This window comes from Mercenaria mercenaria, unplaced genomic scaffold (assembly GCF_021730395.1).
Source record: "Mercenaria mercenaria strain notata unplaced genomic scaffold, MADL_Memer_1 contig_3886, whole genome shotgun sequence".
Lineage (NCBI taxonomy): Eukaryota > Metazoa > Mollusca > Bivalvia > Venerida > Veneridae > Mercenaria > Mercenaria mercenaria.
The window spans coordinates 34029-58687 of record NW_026462069.1 but is presented as its reverse complement, the minus strand read 5'-3'; the positions used below and the strand labels follow the sequence as shown (position 1 = coordinate 58687).

Below are 24659 nucleotides of genomic sequence, written 5' to 3'. Positions count from 1 at the left end.
AAATGAAAGCTATCGTCTTCACGCCCTTTAGCCAAAGAATGAGCAGAAATCAAAATTACAATGTATCTAAAACCGATTAAGACACCCTCAGATGTAATTATTTGGCCGTATACATAGAACTTTCAATGATACACTAAGTGAAATGCCAAGAAAAGTAGTTGTATGTTCCCCAGTTAAAATAATAAGTTTTGCCGAAATAGTTCAGAGTCCGTATTCATAAGGCATCTTAAAGAGAATTCCTATAGGTTTCTTTTTCCTTTCATAAATTTTTTTTTGATTCACATATATGATAGGAAAAAGCAATGGGTCAGCAGGCTTGTTTTTGTGAAAAATATTTTGAACGTACCCCTGTTGCTGAAACTGCCAGCGATTTTTCAACATTTTCATAATTTTCTGCTTTTCATAAATACCAACCAAAATATACTTCAAGACAGCACAATTAAGGTTATTCTTTTTACAGGTTTTATTATATACTTATTTGATATCATTGTCATATTTGTAATACTATATTCGTATAATAATGGGTATAAATGAAAAAAAAAATCTTGTTTCATATTCAATTTTGTGAACTTTTTCCAATGAAAAATACCCATAGTGAAAAACGTGAAGAATATTATTTTTAATTAAAGAAAAAACTGTTTCATAGAATTGTTTCCTTTTCTTCTTGCATATGAATAATTGTATTGTGAGCAAAAAAATGGCTAAAAATATATGGGTCACCAGGCTAAATTTTATGTTAAGACCGTTTGAATACAACACCTGTTCGGACAGAAAATGGCGCGAACCTGTCCAAATTGATTACATGTATATCTACTAGAAGTTAAAAGATGTTTAAAAATTCTTAATTCTTTCTGTAATTGAAAGCTTAATAATCTGAAAGGAGATATTGTCTCATCAGTACTTAGTCAATTGTCTTACATTATATGAACGGCACTGTCTTTGTACTAAAATGCGATGTGAAAACATATCCACAAAAATGGCAAGATACCTCCAGGCAGGATACTTGTCAATACAAGATAAACCAGTATCAACATTTCATTACTGATAAAACTTATCAAAATGTTATTTCATTCAAGATTCCTCATATTTAAGATTGTCTGTCACAAATTTCAACAAATGTTGACTTCACTTCAGATTTCCATTGAAAGTGTCGGCTGCGCCGAAAGATGCGCATAAAGAGCTATAGGCATTCTCTTTAAGTATAAGTTTTGACTTAAGTTGAAGATTTTACTTAAGTTTGTGGTGATTTCAGCTAAAGTCTTAGACAAAACCTAAGGCCCTATTTATAAAACATATGCAACTTAAGATACGTTAGATGGCTTACGTAAGGTCAATTGTTTGCTTAAAGTTAAGTGTTGTTTCTGTCTGAAATTAACATTTTTAATGTTTTTGTCCACAATAAAAGCTATTTATTAACTGGACCAAGGGAAATAACTTATTCTGAAATGTCAAAGTTGACACGGTTTCTGCAAAGAAACATTTCTTTGTTTTACTTGGGAAAACTATCGTTTCTTTGATGCATAGAAAGTAAGGATAGAAATTTAATAATTTTATATTCTGTTAGTATACAATTTCTTTTGCTTAATGCCTATCGGTATTTAAAGTGTATGTTATTTATTTTCACGATATGAGGGGTTAAAATAGCCTTCTCAGCTTCAGGCACATAATCAATTATAAATTGCAATAAATGTTTATCTAAACATATTGGTAACGTACCGAATATCTAAGAATAAACCGAAGTTTTCAGTTGCTTTATCTCGGCAATTGACCCTTCTGTCTGATATAATATATTCAAATTGAAAGAGAAGGTAGATTCTACATTAACAGATGAAGGATTTTCTACCGTGACTTGCAAGGCTTTGAACTATCAAAAGTAAGTTTATTTCTATTTTTGTTTCTTACACCTAAACAATAGTAAATCAATATGGAAATGCTCTAACAACACACTTGTCAGCTTTGCGGCACATGCTGTTTCAACAGCAGCAACTGGTTACACATTTGTTTATAGATATCTGGTAACTTGATTTAGACCCGGAGTCTAGAAGGTAACCGTACCTCTACATCCAGAGTCTAGAGGGCCCAGAGTCTAGAGGGCCGATAATCAATATACATCATTAATTATTCTATAATGTACTGTACTAGTGATGTATAAGGTAGTCGCTAGTAAAAGTTATGATTATGCTTAACGTAAACGTCCTTTTGTTGTTGTTTTGTTTTGCCTTTTAAACCTTTTTAGCGGCTACATGTCCAGTACTTTATTAATAACATTTAGCTCTCACTTGGGTTCGAGGCATAATGAATATGAAATTTAAACACAGCGATTTCTGGTAGTCACTGTTTTTTATTTACTTATTAAGCAGTAAAATGAATTCAACAAGTCTTGAGCACAATCAATCTATGCCTTAAATACTAAAGAAAACATAAAATTAATTATTTTACTTCATCAGTCCCGAGAAAAACCAAAATATGACAAAAGCTTCCGATTACGACAGGCAAAACGTTATTTATATTTTTTTGCAATTTTTCTGGGATGAAAGAATTATCAAATACTCCCGTTTCCTGTTACTTACAATTTAAAGCGATAAGAAAAATACGAAACAAACTTCATTTCTCATTTTTAAAGATGAAGTATAGTATCCTCTTTCTGAATATCATTTTTAGTATTTATATTGATTACCAGACCTCTAGACAGGTTAAGAGGTCCGTTTACCGGACCCCTAGCCACTGCTTTTGTTCCTTTTCCTTACACTGACTACGTCTGTCTGACCTCGGTATATTAATACAGATGTGAGATGTTTCTCTATGTATATAATTGTGATTTCCATTTATTCTTGATTATCCATGGGACACTTACTTGTAATATCAGCTTAAATACATTTTATTGTTATGCCTGTGAATAAGACATGAAACATCTTACTTTGCTTGAAGCCCTAGTGCTATTATTCCTGAAACTTGGGATACAGCAGCAAATTCACCATTCAAAATTTCTTCACACTTATTGTTAGAGGATGCGACCTGCAAAATGAAAGCTTGTTTTATAGATATTTTCTATATACACCAGTATATGTTATAAGATTTTAAACCTTTTAAAGATATAAGGGCCTACTGGGCTCCCCTTTTACTATTTTTGTCACTAGACATTGATTTTATACATTGTATATAGACATCAGACATATTTGTTTGGGCTAAAACTGTGTACTTAAAGCTGCTTTCACAATTAAATGTTATAGACTAACATACAATTGTAGAAAATAATTCCAGTTTGTTTACTTGTATTACTTAGCTGCACTGTATTACTTACTCGTTTATTTGTGTGCAGTATTACCATATACACAGTACTGTCAAACGGCACAAATATAATTATTTCATATTCGTCAGAAAATATCTTTTAATTGATGATTTGAGAAAACAGTGAATACGAAAGGAACTAGAGCTATCACTTAAGGTAATGAATGTAATAACCCCGCTAGCACTGACACTGTACATTACAATTGACGCACACAAGATTGCATAATTATGTGGCCTGTATTTATATAGCATATAAACATTAAAAAAAAAAAAAAGAACTTAACATGCACCTTGCACAACTAAAGCTACTACTGATCACTTGTGTGAAGTTTCAATAAATCGAGTGCATGGGTTTATGAGATTAGGCGCGCACATGATTACATATGCATATAGTATAGTAACAAACAATAAGACTCGTAACCCTGCATTTTTTCTGAAAGAACCTTACATATACACAGCAAAACTACTATAATTACTGATAACTTTTGTGAAGTTTCATTAAATTGTGTCTAGGGAGTGAGGAGAGTTGTGCGCATATGTTTGTGTCTATGAACGGACAGACGGACAGACAAATAGCCTGAAACCAGTATATCCCTACCCCAGTTTTAACTTCGCTGTCGGGGGATACAAAATACATTGTGTCTACTACATCAAAAGCAAAACGTTTAAAAAAAAATTAATAAAATGTCTCTGTGTTTTTAAAATTACATATTTCTGTCTGTTTCTAAATAAGAATTAATAATATCGATGCAATCAATTTGGATGGAAAAGACAGAAATCGACAATATTTTTAATACATTGCCCAACATGTAAGAAAATGATGTCATCACTTTAAGTAAAAACCATTGTGCCTTGGCTTTGTTAGCTCCCTCAGCACAAGGTGTTCGAGGTGAACGTTTGTGATTATTCAACGTCCGGTCGTCAGTCTGTCCTTCCGACAACACTTCCTAAAATTGCATCTTCTCGGAAATCTTGTATTGGAAGCTGATGAAACTTGGCCTGGATATTCTTTGAAATGTCTTCTTCCAAAAGTACTCAAACCGTTTCGCTTGGTTGCACAATGCAAAAAATGCGAGTTTTCACTAACTCTCGCAATTATGTATAATAATTTAATTTCCCGAGGAAACAATTAAGAAAGACATGCTAAAATTAAAACGAAAATTATCGCCCTTAAAACCTTGCGAGAATTGTTAAATCTCACATGCATATATGTTCCTGGACAAAGTGATAATTATCGCATTGTCACTATTACAATGTCGCGTCTTTGTGAGGCGAGAATTAATAAAAAGATCAGAATTTCATACTTTTGAGACAACGAATAAACGGACAAAAATGTTACCATGGATGAAGATGTATGGTTGTTCCCATCTCGAGGTCTTAGACCAGATATTAGTACGCTTGCATCTTGAATGATCTCGTAAGTATTTGTCCCAAAGCTGCCAATACTGTTAACGCTAATTGTATGAATATTACTTGACAACTCACTTCCACAAGGACAAGCCGGTACAACGTATATTGCCCCACGTCCATGACGACCCTTTAGGAGTAATTCAAAGTGAATAAAGAAAACTTAAACATTATGATATCCTTTTAATGTAATTACATGTTGTTGTTTAGATAATGGAATTTAACTCGTAATAAATGAAAACTAGAGATATCATTATGAACAATAATATCAAATGATAAAAATCTCTGACAGTGCGTCAGTGCAAGAAATGATTTTTAATATATAAAATTCTGATGCGCTGCTAAAATACGATTTCATGTAATTGTATTTTGTAACTGTCTTAAAGGAGACACTAAGCACTTGATTTACAGTCGAGGCACGCAAACAAAACTGCGTCCGAGTAACTGCATTCCTTTATTTGAGCTTGAATTACTTACGTACAAGAAATTATAGATACTAATATCACATTTATTTGTTATTGTCGTTTATATCTAAGTTAACACAACATTGCTTGGAATGATCTTCAGGCTACAGCTATATCAAATGTGCTGCAATTTGCTTAATATATACTCAAAACATCACAATAAAAAGCGAAAGGAACTGGAATTAATGAGATTAGGGATGAACAAGAATACAATATAACCTGTACATTTGTCAAATAATTGAATATAAGTTTGTAGGTAGCATTTATTTATGCAAATTAAGCTAGAAGTGTTTATAGATAAGCTGGGCTGTATATACCTTGTTTACTCCGTACTCGATGGCACTCCTTGAAGCAAGATCTAGTTGATCAAACGGCCTTGTAGGTGACCAAGTGTTCATGCAAATGTCAATTCCATCTAGTTCGGATGTAAGCTTACGAGACACTTCTGATGCTGTGCTATGACTTGGAAACTCATACATCTTGATTGCTTCATAAAAGTGGAAAGTGCTACTTTTTGGCACCATTTTATGCAGACCGTAAAAGACAAACAGACAGTCATACTGAATATAAACACTATTATCAAAAACTTGCAAAATCATCTTACTTGTTAATGAAATAAATATTTTGCATTTTATACAAAAACTAGACTTTATTGTAAATTATAATGGAAGCATAAACAGATGACAAACAATGCATAAAAGAAGAATATTACCTCTGTACAATTTTTAAACAATTTGCCTTCTGTATCAACTTTACGTCGTATAATAGGTCATATAGATTTCAGAGATGGAATTTCAGTTCCTACCAAATATAACTAAGTTGAATATTCTTCTGTAATGCATGCACTTTTTGTTATTACCATTAATGGTAGCATTATAGGCAATTCCTGCAGCACTGCATATGCTATTCCTTGTAGTGGCACTTTGACGGGTAACGTTGTTTCCATGACTGCAATTGTTATATAGATAATAACAGAAGAAGCAATGAGATAATTGTTAGCCAATACTGTTTCTTCGTTCTTACTACAATAACAATTACATTGTCCCAGTCCTTCCAGTTTGCTATTAACCCCTTTCTTGAATTGACAAAATACTGATTACCATAAAAAAGTTAGGCAAACATATGGACTAAAATCATTACTCGATGTTTTCCTATCAGTAAAGTCTATTATGCATATCTGTATCATGTTGTTTATCAGAAGTCGAAAAGAATGTCAAAACAAATGTATAAATGTACGGCATTATGTGTAACAGCATTAGTACAAAGCGTCAAAACAGTTGGCAATTGAAAGTGATAAATAAACCGGAGAATATCTAATAAACATTATTTGAGATATAAGTGTTATTTGAAACGCGCAATGCCTCATAAATAGAGGAGTGATGTGGAGTTGCACCGATTACGATACAAAAACAGGGAATTGGTTTTAAATGCAAAATTAGATTGATATCTACAGCTGTAAAATCAATGTTGCTATATAAAATCTACAAGTGTAAACTTGAAATAAGCATGACTGTTATTTTGAACAACAAAGAAAAAACAGGTCTTTTACAGCTGTAAAATTTCATACAGGATCTAATTTTTATTATTATTTAAAGTTCAATGAGTTACATTTTAAAAACGTGTTCAAATTATGTTAATCTCATCCGTCTCATATTTGTGCTACGAAAGACACACATTTACTAATCTTAAAATGTTGTACATGTGCTAATGCATAAATAATATATTTGACTTGACAAGCACAAAAAGGAAACAGCATTTATATATTTGCTACATTTTAACTGCTCGGAATAGCCTAGTGAAAATTTTCAACGTAAGTACATGCATATTTGTGTGTCTTAATTTAAAAACTGATAGAAGGGTGTTGCACAACGTTTTATATTATGCAAATCGAGCGACATGTTTTACATGTTTTGTTTGTTTCCATGACCGATTTACATTGCACATTTAATTCGTTTCGTTTACAAGATGTCACGGCTTCCCGAAAATGACAGACTTTAAGCTCTTGTGATTCTTGCCGCGGGCTTAAGAGTCAGTGGCGTTGCAAGTCAGTTTAACAGTCATCACAGCACAATTATCAGTCTATGTCTGGCGTTCGTTCAGGTGGGACAGTGGTAACAACTGTACGTCATGACAGGTACATAAGTTACCTCATCCGCGTAACAGGTTTAAGGTTACCAGACGTGAAGTTTGAACGCCAACGCAAGCCTGATAAGGGTCAGGAGGACCTGTTTAAGTCAGATCATCAATAATCTTAATCGTACCCTTTGACTCAACGTTATTTATGTTGCTGACAGAAGGACACATGTTTTCTGCCATCGAGGTGTACTGTTTACTGGTTATTGCTTGCAGGAGCGGGATCGATTTGATAGGGCCAGTGTTATGGTTTGTGGCGTTAGAAAAACAGATGTGGTCGTCATTCCTTACAAATTTAGTGGACAGTGTGGTATTGATGACATTTTCTGTCCAGTTGTGGTATCGTTTCTGCATCAGTATCCCGATGAACTGACGCATAACAACCTCGCCAGGCATAGCGATAACAAGATTTAATGGCAAACATGCCTACAAGATATAATACAGTCGAGTAAATATGGGACCTTCCTGACTGAGGGAAAGAAAAACAGCTTACCATTGACATCATCGAGACCCTGTCCAAGAATAGGAAAGCCATTCCAAATAAGATTCGATGGTACGTCCAGTCGGTGTGGTCAAGTGTTGTTGCTTTGATTTATTGGAGCGTTTTGTGCAAATTACAGAAATTCAAACACAAGAAACAAGTTGAGAAAAAGAAAACAACAAACAATTTACAATTCTCAGTTTGACCCCTTAGTCATTTTAAGTGGAAAAATGTGGAATAAAAATGATGCAGAAAGGTAAAGGTATTACACTCTACAAATTTGTTATATAATTTGAATAAAAGTTGCCAGACAAAATAGCAAAGCCCGAGTGCAGTTTCCTTTTGCGTCAGTATATATTTCTTATCGTGTCCACCAAGTTAGTTCGATCTTATCAGTAAGCTCAACTAGTACTGGTGTCCTTTTAGTATAAAATAATTTTCGAATTATTCTTTTTAGCTGTATATTAACATGTAATAAAGATATCACAAATTGCTAAAAATGTCTAAATTGAACTTTGATAGTTGCAGATAAAAAGTAACATTTCTAACTTACTGTAAAAGTGCCTGTGCTTTTTTTACTAAAACAGGAAAGTTCTCCGATGTCACATCTGAGGTTTTAGTCAAAAAGTTCGTACAAACTTCATTTCTCTGGGGAAAGAAAACTATTTCGAATACATTTCCTTACTGAATGACAACTGGCATCAATAAGAATAGAAATACACCATACTGGTTGTAGAAAAGTACTAGAATACTTTTTTTGCAAATGACAATTTTATCAAAGGAAATGCATTTACGAACTTTACAAGTGCATTTTCAATTGTATAGAAAACTTAAAAAAAAAAAAACATTTCATTATCTCTCACGAACAGAGGCAATAAAAGCGAGTCTGCTACTAAGTAGATAGGACTTATTTTTCAGATCAAATGTATGAAGTCAAAAACCTTTGAAATACATATATATTTCTGAAAATAAGAGAAAATACAAATAGAATTATAGGCACTCTGCCACATCGCTTTAATAGCACTGTCTATAGATAAGCATTATTCCCGACATTATCTGGATAGGAACTATTTTGTTACAACGATATGTTGTGACTATTACGGATTATCGGGGTATTGATTTTGTTAGCTAACGGACACTTTCGTGTAAACAAAAGTAGATAATCTGATTTCTCCAACATTTTTATTCGGTCAAAGTTGCCAAGATTACTCTGACATGTTTTAATATCAGTAAAATTGATCTTATACTTATTCTTTCATATTTGTCCATTTAACAGCAGGCAAACGGCAAAGACAGCGAATTTTGTCCAAATTTCAGCAATAATTTTACGAACTCCGAGATAATTTCAATCGATACGAAGTTACGGTTAAAACCTAGATACATTCCTTCATCAGGTAAAATCATTAGTATTTGCCGTCAATCAGTATTATGACTACGTCCGATTGTCATTCATTCATTTCAAAGATATTTGGACAGATAGGTCATTGTTTACATTTTACTCGTTACAGTTGCACAAATAACCCATTATATTTACAAATATCAGAGTACACGCGGTCTGTATTATGTTGTTTCGTTGCGTTAGATGCTTCTGAAGGATCTTTCAAAAGACTTTTTTGTTATAATATTTTAAGGATAAACAAGCTTGTTAACTGCTCACTATAGTGAGAATTAGCTGGTTTTCTAGACTTTCATTGTTGATTGCAGTATTTGGAGTCTTTAAATTACATCCAGCTGGCTTACGGAAGGTGTTTGGTCCGGCCCATTTGGCCACTCGTGATTAAATGATGCACGTATGGGCATCTGGGTTATTCCTACATCACCAAAGCTGCAAAAACCTATAATTGTGTCGATGCGACGTTAAGCTCGACAAAATAAATAAATAAAAATCTGTCTTGAACAGAACATGCTATGTCTAAATACGAGATCATTTATTTTTAATCAGATATTACACATCTAACCGGTTCATAATATTTGTATTATATTGAAAAAGATAATATGCGTTTCCGATGTTTTAAACAGGACCAAAGCTTTCTACAGATTGATTTCTAAAAATGTTAGGTAACTCAATAAACTCTATTTCTGTGATACATAATTTTTCAGCCGGAGACCGAACTATCAACGAGTGAAACAGTTCTCCGTTACGAGAAAAACGATAATATTACGCAGTTTTAGTTCTTTGTTCCGACTGTATTTATATTAGGCGAAGGACTCGTCTTCTATTTAATCTTATAAAATAATACTTTAAATATCTTACAACAGTTTGTTCCAGATCAAGTAGATCAGTATTCAGCCCAATATCAGTAATAGCTATTTCAACATCCTCTCCTGTAATATTTCGTTCCCATACTTTTGACACTCCTATCCTATAATAATCTTTGCAAGCAATGTTTGTCTGAAATAAAAGTTAACAATGACACATTTCAGTTAGTGAAAATGTTGGAAATAAATTATCTAACTTTAGTTGTATTCGATGAACATTATTGAAAACTAGAATGTGTCTGTAGGACACAGGGTGTGCCACCCGTTGGTACATTTGTCACAAATAAGGGGCAATAATTCAAAATGTTTGCACTGTTAATGGGGTTTAGCCGAAACATACATTTTATGAAAAGGATTCGTTATTCTAGGCCATATATTTTTGAGCTATGTTCATCACAAGAGCTATGAGCATCACAAACAAAAATCTAGTATTTTGGCTATTTCAAGGGCCATAACTCTGTAATAAGCACAAAGATTCTCAAGAAGAATGCCAAGATGGAAAGGTCACATCGTGATAAAGACTCTAGCAAGGTTTCATGAATTTACATTAAATACTTTTTGAGCTAGGCATATACATGTAATTAGGTGAAAATGTGCCTGTTTTTACTATTTCAGGGGCCATAACTTTAAAGAGCTAGGTACGTCACAAGGTGAAAATGTGCATTTTTTACTATTTCAGGGGCCATAACTCTGAAAATAGGGGCAGAGCTGACAAAAAATAAGTGCACAAGTTCATATCATGATAAAGACTTATACAAGATATAATCAATTTATATGCAAGATATAATCAATTTATATGAAATACTTTTTGAGCTAGGCGTACGTGTCAAAAAGTGGAAATGGGCATATTTGCCTATTTCAGGGACCATAACTCTAAAAATAGGGGGCCTACAAAAATAAAAATAGGAGGTGCGCAAGTTCATATCATGATTAAGACTCATGCAAGGTTTCATTAATCTATATCAAATACGTTTTGAGCCATGCGTGTCACAAGCTAAAAATGTGCATTTTTTACTATTTCAGGGCCCATAACTCTAAAAATAGGGAGTGGAGCTAGACGAAAAATAGGAAGTTCATAATTATTGTCATGATAAAGACTCATGCAAGGTTTCATCAATTTATATCAAATACGTTTTGAGCTAGGTGCGTCACGAACTTCGGACGGACGGACACACGAACGGACGGACAAGACCCAATTGATATGCCCCACCACTTATTGCACAAAAATACAAAATGAGGTACAGTTTTTAAAAAAATAAATAAAACTTATGCCGGTCTGGGAATCTATCTCACGACGAACAAGTACGAACGGAGCACGTTACAACTCGGCCAGTTAGTGTTCTGCCAACTTAAATGAATATGTCTATATATGTATTCTGTCTGTATATGGATATATTCTTATGATATTTTTGGTTGGTTACATTTCCAGACGCTATATTCATATGCGATAGGTTTAAAATGCTGCATGCTTATAAGTAAACACAAGATTGATATGTAATGCCACAAAACTTTAAAGTTTTACAACAAATGAATTAAATCATTATTGCAGTTCTTAATGCACGATTAGTTTAAAAGTAAAGTAAATTTTATTTCACTTTACATAACTTTATGACCAGTCACTTGTTTTGCGATATTAATATCAATATTAGATACGCCATAATACTCACTCTTTGTGCAAAATCTAATCGCTATAGTTTCAATATCCTGTACTTGGACACATATTCAGGAGAAAACTGTCAATAATTGCACGCTTATGCTTTTAATTCCTTTCATTTCGTTTCTGGTATTAACATACGCTGATTCACTTACCAAACCTAACTTAATGTCATCATCTTTTGGCTCTGAGGGAACAAGGTTTAAACTATTTTTGTATACTCTGACCGGTTCAATGGCTATAATCTAGAATAAAAAGAAAGTGTTGTTATAGTTTTCTACTCCTGAAGTCTGTTCAAAGTATCTAAATAACAGCGCTCCGCTTAAAGGCGGTAAATCAAAAAGGAGCCACATTAAGTGGCCACACTTCTGGACAGTCCAACGCCTTTAAAACTCAACATTATTTCTTTACAAATAGAATTCTTTTTAAAGGGGAACAACTGTTTGAGAATAATTTAAATACGGGACGGTATGGGACACTACGATATAAGATATGTTGAACAACTAGACTGTGGTTGAAGTTGTTCTTCGTATATAAAGCAATTTCACGGGTTTTAATACTCTTTTTATGGAATAATAATGTCTATTTCATGATAGACATTTTGCACATTTGTTTACAATTGTTTTTTCTCTTAGATTTCATTGCAAAGTGTCATCTGTCAAAATGCGTATTGCGGACAAGTTGCAAAATGGTTAAATCTTGGGGGAAAAAACGTACTTATTTTTCGATTTAAGGACTGACATTTAAGGTCCGTCATATGCATTTTATTCACAGTTTGCCATTAACAAATAACATTATGACTTTCATGAAACAGACAGGATTATTCCATGAAAAGAGATTATGAACCGTGAAATAAACGTCTCATTATTGTTTGAAAACAAACAGCACCTTTGCCAACAATCTCTGGCCAGTACTATGTTTTACCATATGTCCCGTACTGTCCCGGACGTAAAATATTCTCAAAGGTTGTTCCCCTTTAAAAAAGACTTCCATTTGTAAAGAAATAGAACTAAACAATTTTTCCTGAACACTATGTTTAACCTGGTAGTTTGAAATTGTACTGGGACATTAAAATGCATCAAAAACAGAGGTATGTAACGGATGTATGAAAATGGTGAGTTTTTAAAGGCGATAAACTGTCCAGAAGTGTGCCACTTAATGTTGTCTTTTTTTGGGAATTTAAACATACATAAAATTGAAAATCCCGTTTTAAGACATTATACCTGTCTTATATGTTGTCCAATATTCATTTGAAACAACGTTTCCTTTCTATAAGTATGTAATGTTCAATTTCAAAACGCCATATATCCACGAAAACCTTAAGGTCATCAAAACATAAAAAAAACATCTTTACCAAAAATTTACATGACCATCGCATGATATGCCGTACTGTACCGTGTGATAGATACTTAAAGAAGAGGGCAAAGATCGCCCTAGGTTGCTCACCTGAGTAACACACTATAACAGGGTAAACATGTTTACCTAGTAACTTCATTGAGACAAATATTTTGAGATTGAACCAAAAAACATGGCCTCTTGAGTTTAAACAATCACTTGTTTGATTTAACCTATTGACCTAGTTTTTTTTTACTCAACATGAATCGGATTCGACAATGTCCAGACTTTCATAAAATCAAACATTTTGACAAAGTTTCGGGAAGATTGAAGCAAAACAGTGGTCTCTAGGGTATATATATCTAGCTTTTCATTTTATTTGTCTTAGTGATCTCGATTTTGAACCCACGGGAATCAGATTTAAAATCATCCAATATTTAATAATAACAAACAAGTGTTATGAAATTAGTATCACGAATTTGTCCCCTTTGGCGCAAACAAGGTTATTCTTTGATTGGACCTGGTGACATAACCCACTCGGCAGATAAAACTCATTCGAGATTCAATGCAGACAAATATTTAGACTAAGTTCCATACACATAAAATGAAAAATGCACCCTCTATTGCATGCACAAGGTTTTTATTTGATTTTAACAGGAGACCTGGTTTTTAATTCCAGGTAAGCAAGATTCAAATTTGGGCTAAAGATAATAAAGATCATCATTTTGACCAAGATTTATGACGAGATGGTAAAAAATCTGGAGTGTTATCAAACTTTTCCTTTGATTTTTCTGGATGACCTAGTTTGTTTTGGGCCAACATTTTCCAGATTCAATTTTGACCTTAAGGTCATCAAGACAAACATTCTGACTTATTCTCATGAGTTTGAGTTTGAAACTTAAATTTTGGTCTCTAGAATGATAATAAGAGTCTTTTGAGCTTGCCTTTTGACCTCGTATTTGACCCCACAAAACCCAGTTTCAAACTTGACCTAGTGATTATCAAGACACCTATTCTGACCAAGATTGATAAAGCTTGAGTCATAAGTGTAGCCTCTATATTTTTCAGAAGTTTTTTTTTATTTAACCGGACGGCCTAGCTTTTGACCCCACATGGCCCAGATTAAAACTAAAAACCATCAAGACAAACATTCTGACCAAGTTTCATAAAGATAGAGTTACAACTGTGGCCTCTAGAGTATTCACAAACTTTTTTATTGAACTGGGTGACCTAGTTTTTGTACCCAAATGACCAATATTAAAACTAAAAATTGTCAAGACAAACGTTCTGAACAAGTTTAATAAAGATTGAGTCACAACGGTGTCCTCTAGAGTGTTCACAAGCTTTTCCTTTGATCTGGCCTAGTGACCTAGTTTTCAAACCTAGGAATCATGAAGGCAAACATTCGTACCTAGATTCATATAGATTCAGTTACAACTGTGACATCAAGGGTATTCATAAGTTTTTCTTTTGATTTGACCTTGTGACCAATATTTTGACACCACATAATTCAGATTCAAACTTGACTTAAAAGTCATCAAGGCAAATATTCTGACTAATTCTCATTGGTTTTAAACTTAAATTTTAGTCTCTAGAGTGTTCACAAGCTTCTCCTATGATCTGGCCTCTCACCTAGTGTTTAACCCTACATGACCTAGTTTCGAACTTGACCTTGAAATCATCAAGACAAACGGTCTGTCAAATTATCATAAAAATTGAATCACAAATGTAACCTCTAGACTATTCACAAGCTTTTCCTTTGATCTGAACTTGTGACCTGGTATTCGAGCCAACATAACTCAGTTTCAAACTTGACAAAGAAGTCAACTTGGCAAACATCCTGACCAAGTTTCATAAAGATTAAATTACAGTTGTTGCCTCTAGAGTGTTCACAAAAATTTTATTTGATCTAGGCTAGTGACCAAGTTTTTGACCCTAGTTTCAAACTTTTCCTAGAAATAATCAGGGCAAACATTCTCACTAAGATTCATCAAGGTTGAGTCTCAACTGTGACCTATCGAGAGTTCATAGGTTTTTCCTTCTGTTTGACCTAGGTACCTAGGTTTTTATCCTTATAAGACCCAAATTCTTATTTTAGGTAGGGGTCATCAAGGAAAACATTGGGACAAATTCTAATGAGTTTTAAACTTTAACTGTCTTCTCTAGGGTGTTGATAATATTTTCCTTTGATCTGGCGTAGTGATCTAGTTTGTGATACCACATGATCCAGTTTCCAGTTAGACTTAGAAATCATCAAGACAACATTCTAACTAAGTTTCATAGAGATTAAGTCCCAACTGTTGCCTCTAGAGTGTTCACAAGCATTTTAACCGGCTGACCTAGCTTTTGACCACATTTGACCGAGATTCGAACTCGATCTTGAGATCATCAAGGCAAAAATTCTTTCCAAACTTGTTGTTTAGGGGGTTTGCGGGTGTCCGACCACAACTGATGGTTCAGAATGCCTCATGAGGGCCCCGTGCCAAGTTTGAGGTAACCTCATGGGTTTAATCTCACCCAACTCTTTAACGGGTATTTTATAATATATATCCATGTATGTATGCATACCGCTGACACGTTATTATATATTGCAATTTAAATTTTTGCGGTATTTGCAAATTGTCAATTAATGACGTATTTTTTGTCAATTGCTGACGTATTTTTCCATAGTATGAGCAGTTGTATCGTTTTATAATTGATACACTGGTATAGGATTGGAAGATTTTACTAGGAAAACAATATCCTGAGTATGGGGGTTTTCGGATGTCCGACCACAGTTGGTGGTTCAAAATGCCTCATGAGGGTCCCGTGCCCAGTTTGGGGTTGCCCCACGGGGTTAAATCTCACCCCAAGTGTTTTACGTGTGTGATTGAAATTCGACATACCGCTCACACGTAGTCCCTAGCTAAAGAGCTATATAGGTAGAATACGATGTATTATTAATCGTATAAGACAAGCTGGTTCTCACTGAATAAGTTTTAAATATATTTGCGGTTTAAAGTCAGTAAAAAGTGTATCATATACCCCCAGCCTGGGTTAGTTTTACACTTAAAATCAAGTAGGATTTACTCATTTTACCAGGAAAACAATATCCTGACGCAAAAGCGCTTTCGACCCGAAGGTCTTCTTCAGTTGCTATAAAATCTGAATCCTAAGTTGTATGAGATATTTTCAGTATATATCAAATATCGGTACTTTATGAGGGTTCCGATTTATTATAGCCTTTTCTACAATTAGTTATATAGGTATAAGTGCATATAACTATTTACGCTGGTGTTGCGTAAGTTTTATATAATTTTGAAGGGTAGGTTCCTTCGCACTAGATTAAATTTCTAGAGCAAGCCTAAAATGGCTTGTATGCAAATGCACTTTAAATAAATGCACTTAAGATAAATCAGGGTAGGTTCCTGAATACCCAGAAAAAAGAAAATTTTTGGGATATTTTGTAATCACTATAAGCGAGGTAGGTTCTCGTATAAATATAGTGAGTTGGAGAATAAACAAATTACAAAGAAAACAACAACGTTTTAAGAAACGTTAGAGATTTATTCCGTAAGTAAGTATTTCTAGAACAAAAAAATGCCAAGTATGTTTGGCAAATGCACAGTTCTACTTCAAACTTCGTAAAGATTGAGTCAAAACTGTGGCCTCTAGAATGTTTACAAGTTTCTCCTTTAATCCTAGTCACCTAGTTTTATTCCTATATGACCCAGGTTCGACCTTACCTAGAAATCTTCAAGACAAACATTCAAACAAAGTTTCATAAAAATTGTCTCAAACCTCTGGCCTTTAGCCTGTTCACAAGCTTTTTCTTTGATTTGGCATAGTGCCCACACTTTAGTGCTATTTGAATTCTTTTCTCTGAACGTTTAACAGCAAAGTGTTAAAATTTTAATATAAGTATTCTTAAAATTTTATGTTCATATCCTGGTTCCCCAGTCAAGATAAGAGTTATCTTACATGTGTGTAAATAAACATACATTTCCTACAAAATCATATAAATATAACAACTACTGTATTCTATTTGTCAAATATTTACATTAAAGAACATACCTGTACGAAATTTTACACCAGGTTCTGTTTTCTTGCCTCTACGAAAATAGGACCTGTTTTACAGCTGTAAGACGTTTGTAAAATACCTTTATGGTAAAATCAGTTGTAACAGACTTGTAGATTGTTGTAAAAGGACATGTGTAAGCACATGCATCAACAGTTGTAAAAGTTTTAGTTTAAACTGATAAGTTTTAAAAAAAAATAATTACAAGATTGTCATAGGTTTCCATAACTTAGAAAGTTTTGTGACAAGATACGATGCATAGATTCTACTTTGCATCCAAAATAAATTTTGCAATTCCTAAACTAGAAACATATTTCATATTGCTCTTTACTTACTAGGTATTAGTTGGGAATTTGTGTTATAATAAATATTGCTTCCCTTTTTAGAGATTTACAGTTCAATCTAATACTTTTTATACTCCTGCTTTCGTCTCTTTAAATGTTCTCTTTTTCAACACGTAATATTTCTACAGCTTTAATATTTAGGCATATCTACAGCTGTAAAGTTGTAACTTTTCCATTCTTATAGCTGTAAGTTCTTTTTACAGCTTACATGTATCTTATTGGCATAATTTTACCACTTTTTAAAGTTGTTTCAGATCTGTAAATTGAAATCTACAGCTGTAAAATCAATGCTATTATAGAAAATCTACAGATGTAAAATTGAAATAATCATGACTGTAAGTTTGAACAAAAATACAGATGTTTTATAGCACTAAACGTTTGTACAGGTGTTCATAATTACTGTCATGACTACTTCAAATTTACACTTGTACATATTAAACAACTTTGATTTTACAGCTGTAGATTTTAATTTTTGGCTGTAAAACGATTGTAAAACAGTTCGATTTTTTGCAAATCAAGTGCAGGTGTATTAAAATCTTACAGCTGCAAAAATGAACACGTAACATTAATGTTACGGCTGTAGAAATATTACAAGTGTTGAAAAAAGAGGGCATTGTTTTTTTGTAAAAACCCACCGGTTTCTTGCCACGCCGGTATTTGACAAATTCAGCCCATACTTATACACGCTTTACAAAATGAAGATTGCCTTAGTCCAGTAAAAATACGAAATTTAGGGGACAAAATTTGCACAGAAATGATTTTTGGCATGTGTGATCTATATCATATCAGGAATGACATATCAAAAATCTACCAAAATCCAATGAGGCAAATACCCTATTTTGGGGTTAAATTATGAAAAAATGAAATGAAAGTGCGAATATTTGGAATTCCATTATAGCTTCATTTATACTTATCTAAACATGTCAAATTTTTAAAGGATATAAGCAGAGTCTATTACCAGTCACCGAAAATTATATTTGAAATAATATATATCCAATATGGCTGCCAAATCCAATATGGCCGCCATAACTTAAGGGAATTTCTGGAATTGATTCAAAGTATGTTTTATACTGCATCTGAGTGTGTCAAACATTCATATGATAACAGAAAAGTAAAACAACGTTCATTACACATAATCCCTACAGTACTTTAATCCAATATTACATCATATATCCAATATGACTGCCTTATTTCCGATATGGCCGCCTAATAAACAACATGATAACCAACAATTTTAGCATTATCTTTATGAAATGGGTAACAAGTACCCTTATAGAAACAAAGGTAGCGGCTAGCAAGCTAAGCTGCTACCTAGTCACTTCTAATTTTGATAGCAAGAACTAGTAGCAGGAAAGAAGCAGGTGGTAGCGTGTATCTGCTATGTACCTGCTATCTAATCACTACTAGTAGAGACCCCCCCCCCCCCCCCCCCCCCCACACACACACACTTTCGGTATCAGGATCCTGCTAGCACAGACATAATGTAGCGACAAAGCGATTTTAGTGGCACATTAAGTTTAATATGACAGCAGCTACCTGCTACCATAGCAATAAAGTAGCACTCAATATGATGTCATTGTGTAAGCCCCTTAACATTTATCATGGTATCACAATGTCTGTAGGTGGAAATGAAATGTTCAGTGTTTGGGACATGTGATGTAGTTGCCTGATTCAAATGTATAAAATGTTATCTATTCTGATTTACTCAAGAGGGTGATTTTGTTATTTTCACGCAAGTAAGAGTCTCTCTGATTGTTAGTTTTTTATAAGAAAGTAAGAAAGTAAAAAATCATTGTCCAAGTTGAATTCAAGATGGCGCTGCTATGTTGTTTCAACAAAATATTCTGGGAGCCGATGTATTTTTAAATCCGTAAAATATAAATTTTTATGTTATTTTTTTTGCTTCAGAAGTCAATTTTACAAAACAAGAGATGAGGGCATATGTTGTTCTAGTTAGGTTGAGTGATTTACATGATAAGTAGAAAAACAAAAACTGTCTTTTGATACAAATGATATCAGGTCTCGGCAACGCATATCAGCTTCGACTTGATAACATTAATATCAAATGACAGTTTCCTGTTATTTTTTATCATCGATACTTGCCATTTGATATATCAATACAAACTTTTCTGTCAATGACAGCTGTAATAAATAAAATCTTGATCAAGTCAATATTTTATTATATGTCTTCAAATATACCAATGGTATATATTTTGTTAATTTTCACTTCTGTTGATTTTGGGTCTGTATTTTGAGCCAGTCTTTTGAACTTCTACATTTATTTAGCTCACCAATATCAAAGTGTGATCAGGTGAGCTTTTGAGACTACATTCATCCGTAATCTGTCAGCCTGTCATCTGATCATAGGCATAGACGATTTCCTTGTCGACACTCTAGAGGCCATATCTTTTTGCAATCTTCATGAGTCTTAGTCATGATATCTAGGTCAACCTTTTCAGTTTTAAACACTGTGGGGGTAGTACATAAATTAATTTTGTGGTCCAATCTTCATGATACTTTACCATGTTTACCCTGGGTGTATTAGATGACACCCACGAAATATTCTACAATAATCCCAAAGGTAGCAGCTCGGCAGCATGAAGAGGTAGCAGACAGGTAGCGGCTACCAGTATAGCAAGAAAACTAATATGCATACAAAACACTACCAATAGAAGATAAGTAGCAGGAAAAGGTAGCAGCTAGCCGCTGCTATAAAAATAGGTAACAAGTAGCAGCAATTGAGGTAGCAGGAAAAAGTAGCAGCTAGCCACTACAAGTAGGAGGAAAACTAATTTGCACACGAAACACCACCAATAGCAGCTAGCGGCTACTGGTAGCAGTGTGGTAGCAGCTACCTAACTGCTAGATCTACCTAGCTGCTATTGGTAGCGAGAGGCCAATTATTTCTGTAAGGGTAATAACTAAAATTCACAAAAGATATATTTTAAGAAGTTATCACACTGTATAACTTTACTTAAATGCTTTATGGTATTGTAATAGCTAGTATCTCTACCAATACAATATCAATGCAAATAATCGAACAAGTCCTGATTTCTGAGCTTTTATTTTTGTAGATGTAGTGAACTTTAGATTGTCAAGTCCTCTGCATGTGAACTACATTCTAAACCTACTTTTCTGCAACTGCATGCTAATGTTTTACAACCTCGTTACCCAGGCTCAGTTGTTTGAAACTTTAACGGGCGATTAAGCTAATGGTTGATTAACATTTAGTGTTATATTTCAACATTTTAGAAGACTTAGTAAATCAAAATTATAGATTAAGGAATATGAACAATAAAATGTCCTCACCAGAAAAACCAAAATATCAAACTGATGTTTTCCACATTAACTAATATTTTGGATCAAAAGTTAACCGGCGGTTAGTTCAACAGCCCGTTAAATTTTCGAACAACTGGACCCTGACTGGCAAGTACAGCAAACAACTTTCATGACAACTATTCCGTCTGTTCGACGTGCAGAGGACTTAGTTGTGATAAATCGTTTGTACCGGAGTTTAGTGCTGACTAAATATTTTCACAATCTAAAGTTATGTAGTGGAAATTCAGTTAATTCTAATTAGATCACTGTAAGGTCACAGGAGAAACAGCCAATCAGAGAGGAGGATCCCAATCATCTGGTCAGGAGGACCGATCATCGACGAGCAGCATCGCTTAACTTCCAGACTCCATTAAATCTATACATATTCTGTATCACCAACTGAAACTGTTCTGTATCACCAACTGAAATCCAATGCCATCTTGGGTAGTTAGTGACTGCATTGTATTTATATCTGCCTGTAAACCTCTTCCGCCCCTAATAGGAGTATCGGACCCGGTATAGTGACGGCCATTTTCGCTATATTTGTGTCAGAAGTGGGATGAATGCAGCATCCGTGTTGTTTATAGCACACATGGAACTAGGAGAAAAGTTAGATACGTAGTATCTGTATTATTGTACAGAACACACTGAGCGCTAGAAACAGGGGTGACCACAGTATCCATTCTATCTAGGGCATCCAAAGAAAGCGTAAGTAAGGTATCTGATTTATGGCATAAGTCATATGGGTGTTAGACTTGAGGGTTACAGGGTGTCCACATTGTCTAAATTGCACGTGGCTTGGGCAGAATGGTAGATACAGTATTTGTATTACTGGCCAGATTGCTTTGGATGTTGGAATTAAGGGTTGATACGGTTGCCGTATTTTTTAAACTGTAAGGGGCGCTCCAAGAAAGATTAAGTCAATATTTGCACTAACACATATAGTGCTAAGATTATATGTGGATACAGTCTCTTAATGATTTCCTGTACTAATCAACTTGTTGTGATTAAATATGGTGTTATTCCTACCAGGCCTACTAGCATTAGTGGTGTCAGCAATATTACTCCCGACATCATCTGATACAGTCATTAAGCTAGTTAGCAGTCAATGTACTGCTCCTCTGTGGATACTCATCACTGATTTCCTCAAGACTAAAGTCTGCACACAGTAGAGAACTAACAGCCCCAGAGCTATTTGCCTGCTGTCCCCAAGGTTTCGGACATTCGCCCAACACAAGAGCACTACTCTCGTTCACCTCCACCCACCTCCATTACAAACATGGTAAAAAGTTTAATCTAGTAAGTGAAGAGCAATATGAAATACGTTTTAAGTACAGCAACTGCAAAATTCAAGTAGAAAGTATGCATCACATCTTGTTTATAAATATTTATTTGTCATGAAAACATACGACAAGTTAAAGCTGCTATTTTGAGACATGACCATTTCACAGCTGTAACTTTCAACTCAAACTTTTTACAGTTGTATTTTTGAGGTCTTTATGTCGTCAACTGTACTACTTCTGGCTATTTTTCCACTTACAAGTCTTTTACAGCTGTAACTTTACAACACAGGTCTTTTACTGACGTTTTACAGCTATTCCTTTACCTATCCTGGTTCGCATTGTTTTTTAAAATTTCCTGTTCGTTCAGATTATTGAAATTGTGCTATATCTATCAAATGCAAATGTAAATGTAGAACTGACATTGAAATCAAATGCGATTCATTCATATTGAAAAGGAATAATTACAAAATTTCATAAAAGTAATTAAACATACACTTCAGTCTTTATGAAACGGGTCTTTCAACTCCTTAAACTAATCTCTTTCAGTGTATACTTAGAATAATAAATGTCATAAAATGTTGCTCAAATGTAATCTACGACATTTAAGTCGATATACCCAAATGAAAGCGACATTGCAATAGTTTGCCTGACTGCAGCAAATGCTTCAAAAATATCGCTTATAGATTTTATTACATTCTTGATATTTTTCAAGATATAGTTATTGTAACAGTATGCGATATTTAGCCAGGCGTGCCTCTGAAGTCTTTATTATGAATAGGGTACTTCAAACACATGCTATTGTGCTTGATGTTATTACTTCCTTAATCACCGCACAAACCCGTCTAATAAATCGTTACAGGATCAGTTAATTTGAATGCATTATATTGACTTTTTGACAAGGGACTGTGGGAAAGATTTATAACAATGTTTACCTGATCTCGAAATTTACTCGATATAAGCTGTAAGGTCTCATTTGTATTTTTATCTCCATGATACTGGAAAATGTATACTGAAGGAGTTATCTGAAATGGTTAATATGCATGAACCTAATGTACAGGTTATATAGAATTACATTTAGAAGAAAATACGGCATTTCATTTACAATATATATTCGATATCAAAATATATCACATGAAACTTTGATACTGTCATTTAATATCGCGAAATTAAAAGTCCGCGCGTAAGGAGTTAATGTGCAACACCCCTCCCGCCCCTTAGAACATGCTTAACGTCTAGAAAAATCAAAGCCTTGAGATGTCTGATGATTGCGGGTTTTGCTAGAGTTATTTTCATTTTAAATGCCAATCTATAAATATACATGTATAAGAAACTAATACTAATGTGCCTCATATCTAAGATAAACTCTACCTGACCTTACATGAACAGCTGGAAGTCAGTGATGTAACCATGGGCTGGAATACCTAATCATTGACAGATCTTATATAATCTAAATGACCAGTGTGAATGGATAGAGGATAAATAAGAACTGCTTGATCATTGATAATTCATCCGCATTGTTCATGAATGGGACTACTTTGTGTAGCACATGAACAAATTCCTTTGGATGTGATTTGGAATCAAATAAAGATGCTACATGATTGTCAGAAATACACTTAACTTTGGTAGCGGGATAAACCCGCAACCAAAAATAACAACACTAAATTTAAATTAGCTAAAATTGTGAAACGAATTTTGCACCTCTACTGTTGTGAATAGTGAAACGGACACACTGTATTGTCTCACATCAAAGTTTTCTTTAAAGATGAATTATGCTAACTTAAAGGCAGTATAGTACTCCACTGAGTGTAAAATCATAAATTCACAGGCGTTTCAAATAGTTTTAAATTCTCTTCGGGTAGCAAAAGCATGTACGCTTGCCCACCAAATATACGAAATAAACAAATCAGAAGTTCGGGATAATGAAGAATTCTGTTAGATTATCTCTTAATAACGGGATGATAGATTCAAAAAAAAAAAATTTTCTTATTGAAAACGATTCGGCCTTCGTTGTACAATTATCGGATTTATACAGAGCTTGTGTCTGGGTATTTACAGCATGCTTGGGGTTGATACAGATAATGTGTCAAATTCAACACAGACTATAAAAGTATTATACGAGACAGGCAGAGATTTTCATATTCTGGCTAATTTCAACGATTATCCACTTTAGATAACAAAACTGTAAATAAGGAGACGAAGACGTAATGAAGAAAAAAGTTATCTTACCTTAAACAATAAAGTAAAATTGCATGACTCCAAACCTTGTTTAAAGACACTGAAGTATTTTTCCCTGATCTGAATGGTAAATCGCTGGGTTTCCGTATGATTCGTTTGTATGGTTAATGTTATGGTTATGATAAAATAAATGAACCTGTTCATTTTCTATCTACACACGAGAAGATTAAAAACGTTGAAGAAAAGTGCTTAGAGATCATAACGATCAATTGATTGTTATTCCTATAGTGATCTTATAAACACGGTAAACAAAACATAAACCAGACCAGTTAGGTAAGTGTGTATTTTACACGCTGTGATAAAATATATTGTATTAATGGGTACGACGTTAAGACTGGTTTATATTCGAGGTATATGAAATATAGTGTAAAATATAACTCGTATAGTATAATACGGGTATC

The 24659-nt window shown here is 33.9% G+C and overlaps 1 protein-coding gene across 1 annotated transcript in view; it reads right to left on the bottom strand.

The window, feature by feature from the left end:
* The window catches only part of LOC128553492 (proprotein convertase subtilisin/kexin type 6-like), a 29483-nt gene extending 5089 nt beyond the window's left edge, over positions 1 to 24394 (bottom strand). The window contains exons 1-9 of the mRNA XM_053534661.1: positions 24250 to 24394; positions 22956 to 23045; positions 11842 to 11931; positions 10028 to 10165; positions 8327 to 8421; positions 6019 to 6107; positions 5477 to 5646; positions 4628 to 4825; positions 2918 to 3015 (exon numbers count right to left, since the gene is read on the bottom strand). Of these exons, the coding sequence (XP_053390636.1) occupies positions 2918 to 3015; positions 4628 to 4825; positions 5477 to 5638 (458 nt within the window). The 5' untranslated portion in view covers positions 5639 to 5646; positions 6019 to 6107; positions 8327 to 8421; ... (2 more) ...; positions 22956 to 23045; positions 24250 to 24394. The remainder of the gene's footprint in view (positions 1 to 2917; positions 3016 to 4627; positions 4826 to 5476; positions 5647 to 6018; positions 6108 to 8326; positions 8422 to 10027; positions 10166 to 11841; positions 11932 to 22955; positions 23046 to 24249) is intronic.
* Positions 24395 to 24659: the final 265 nt, after the last annotated feature.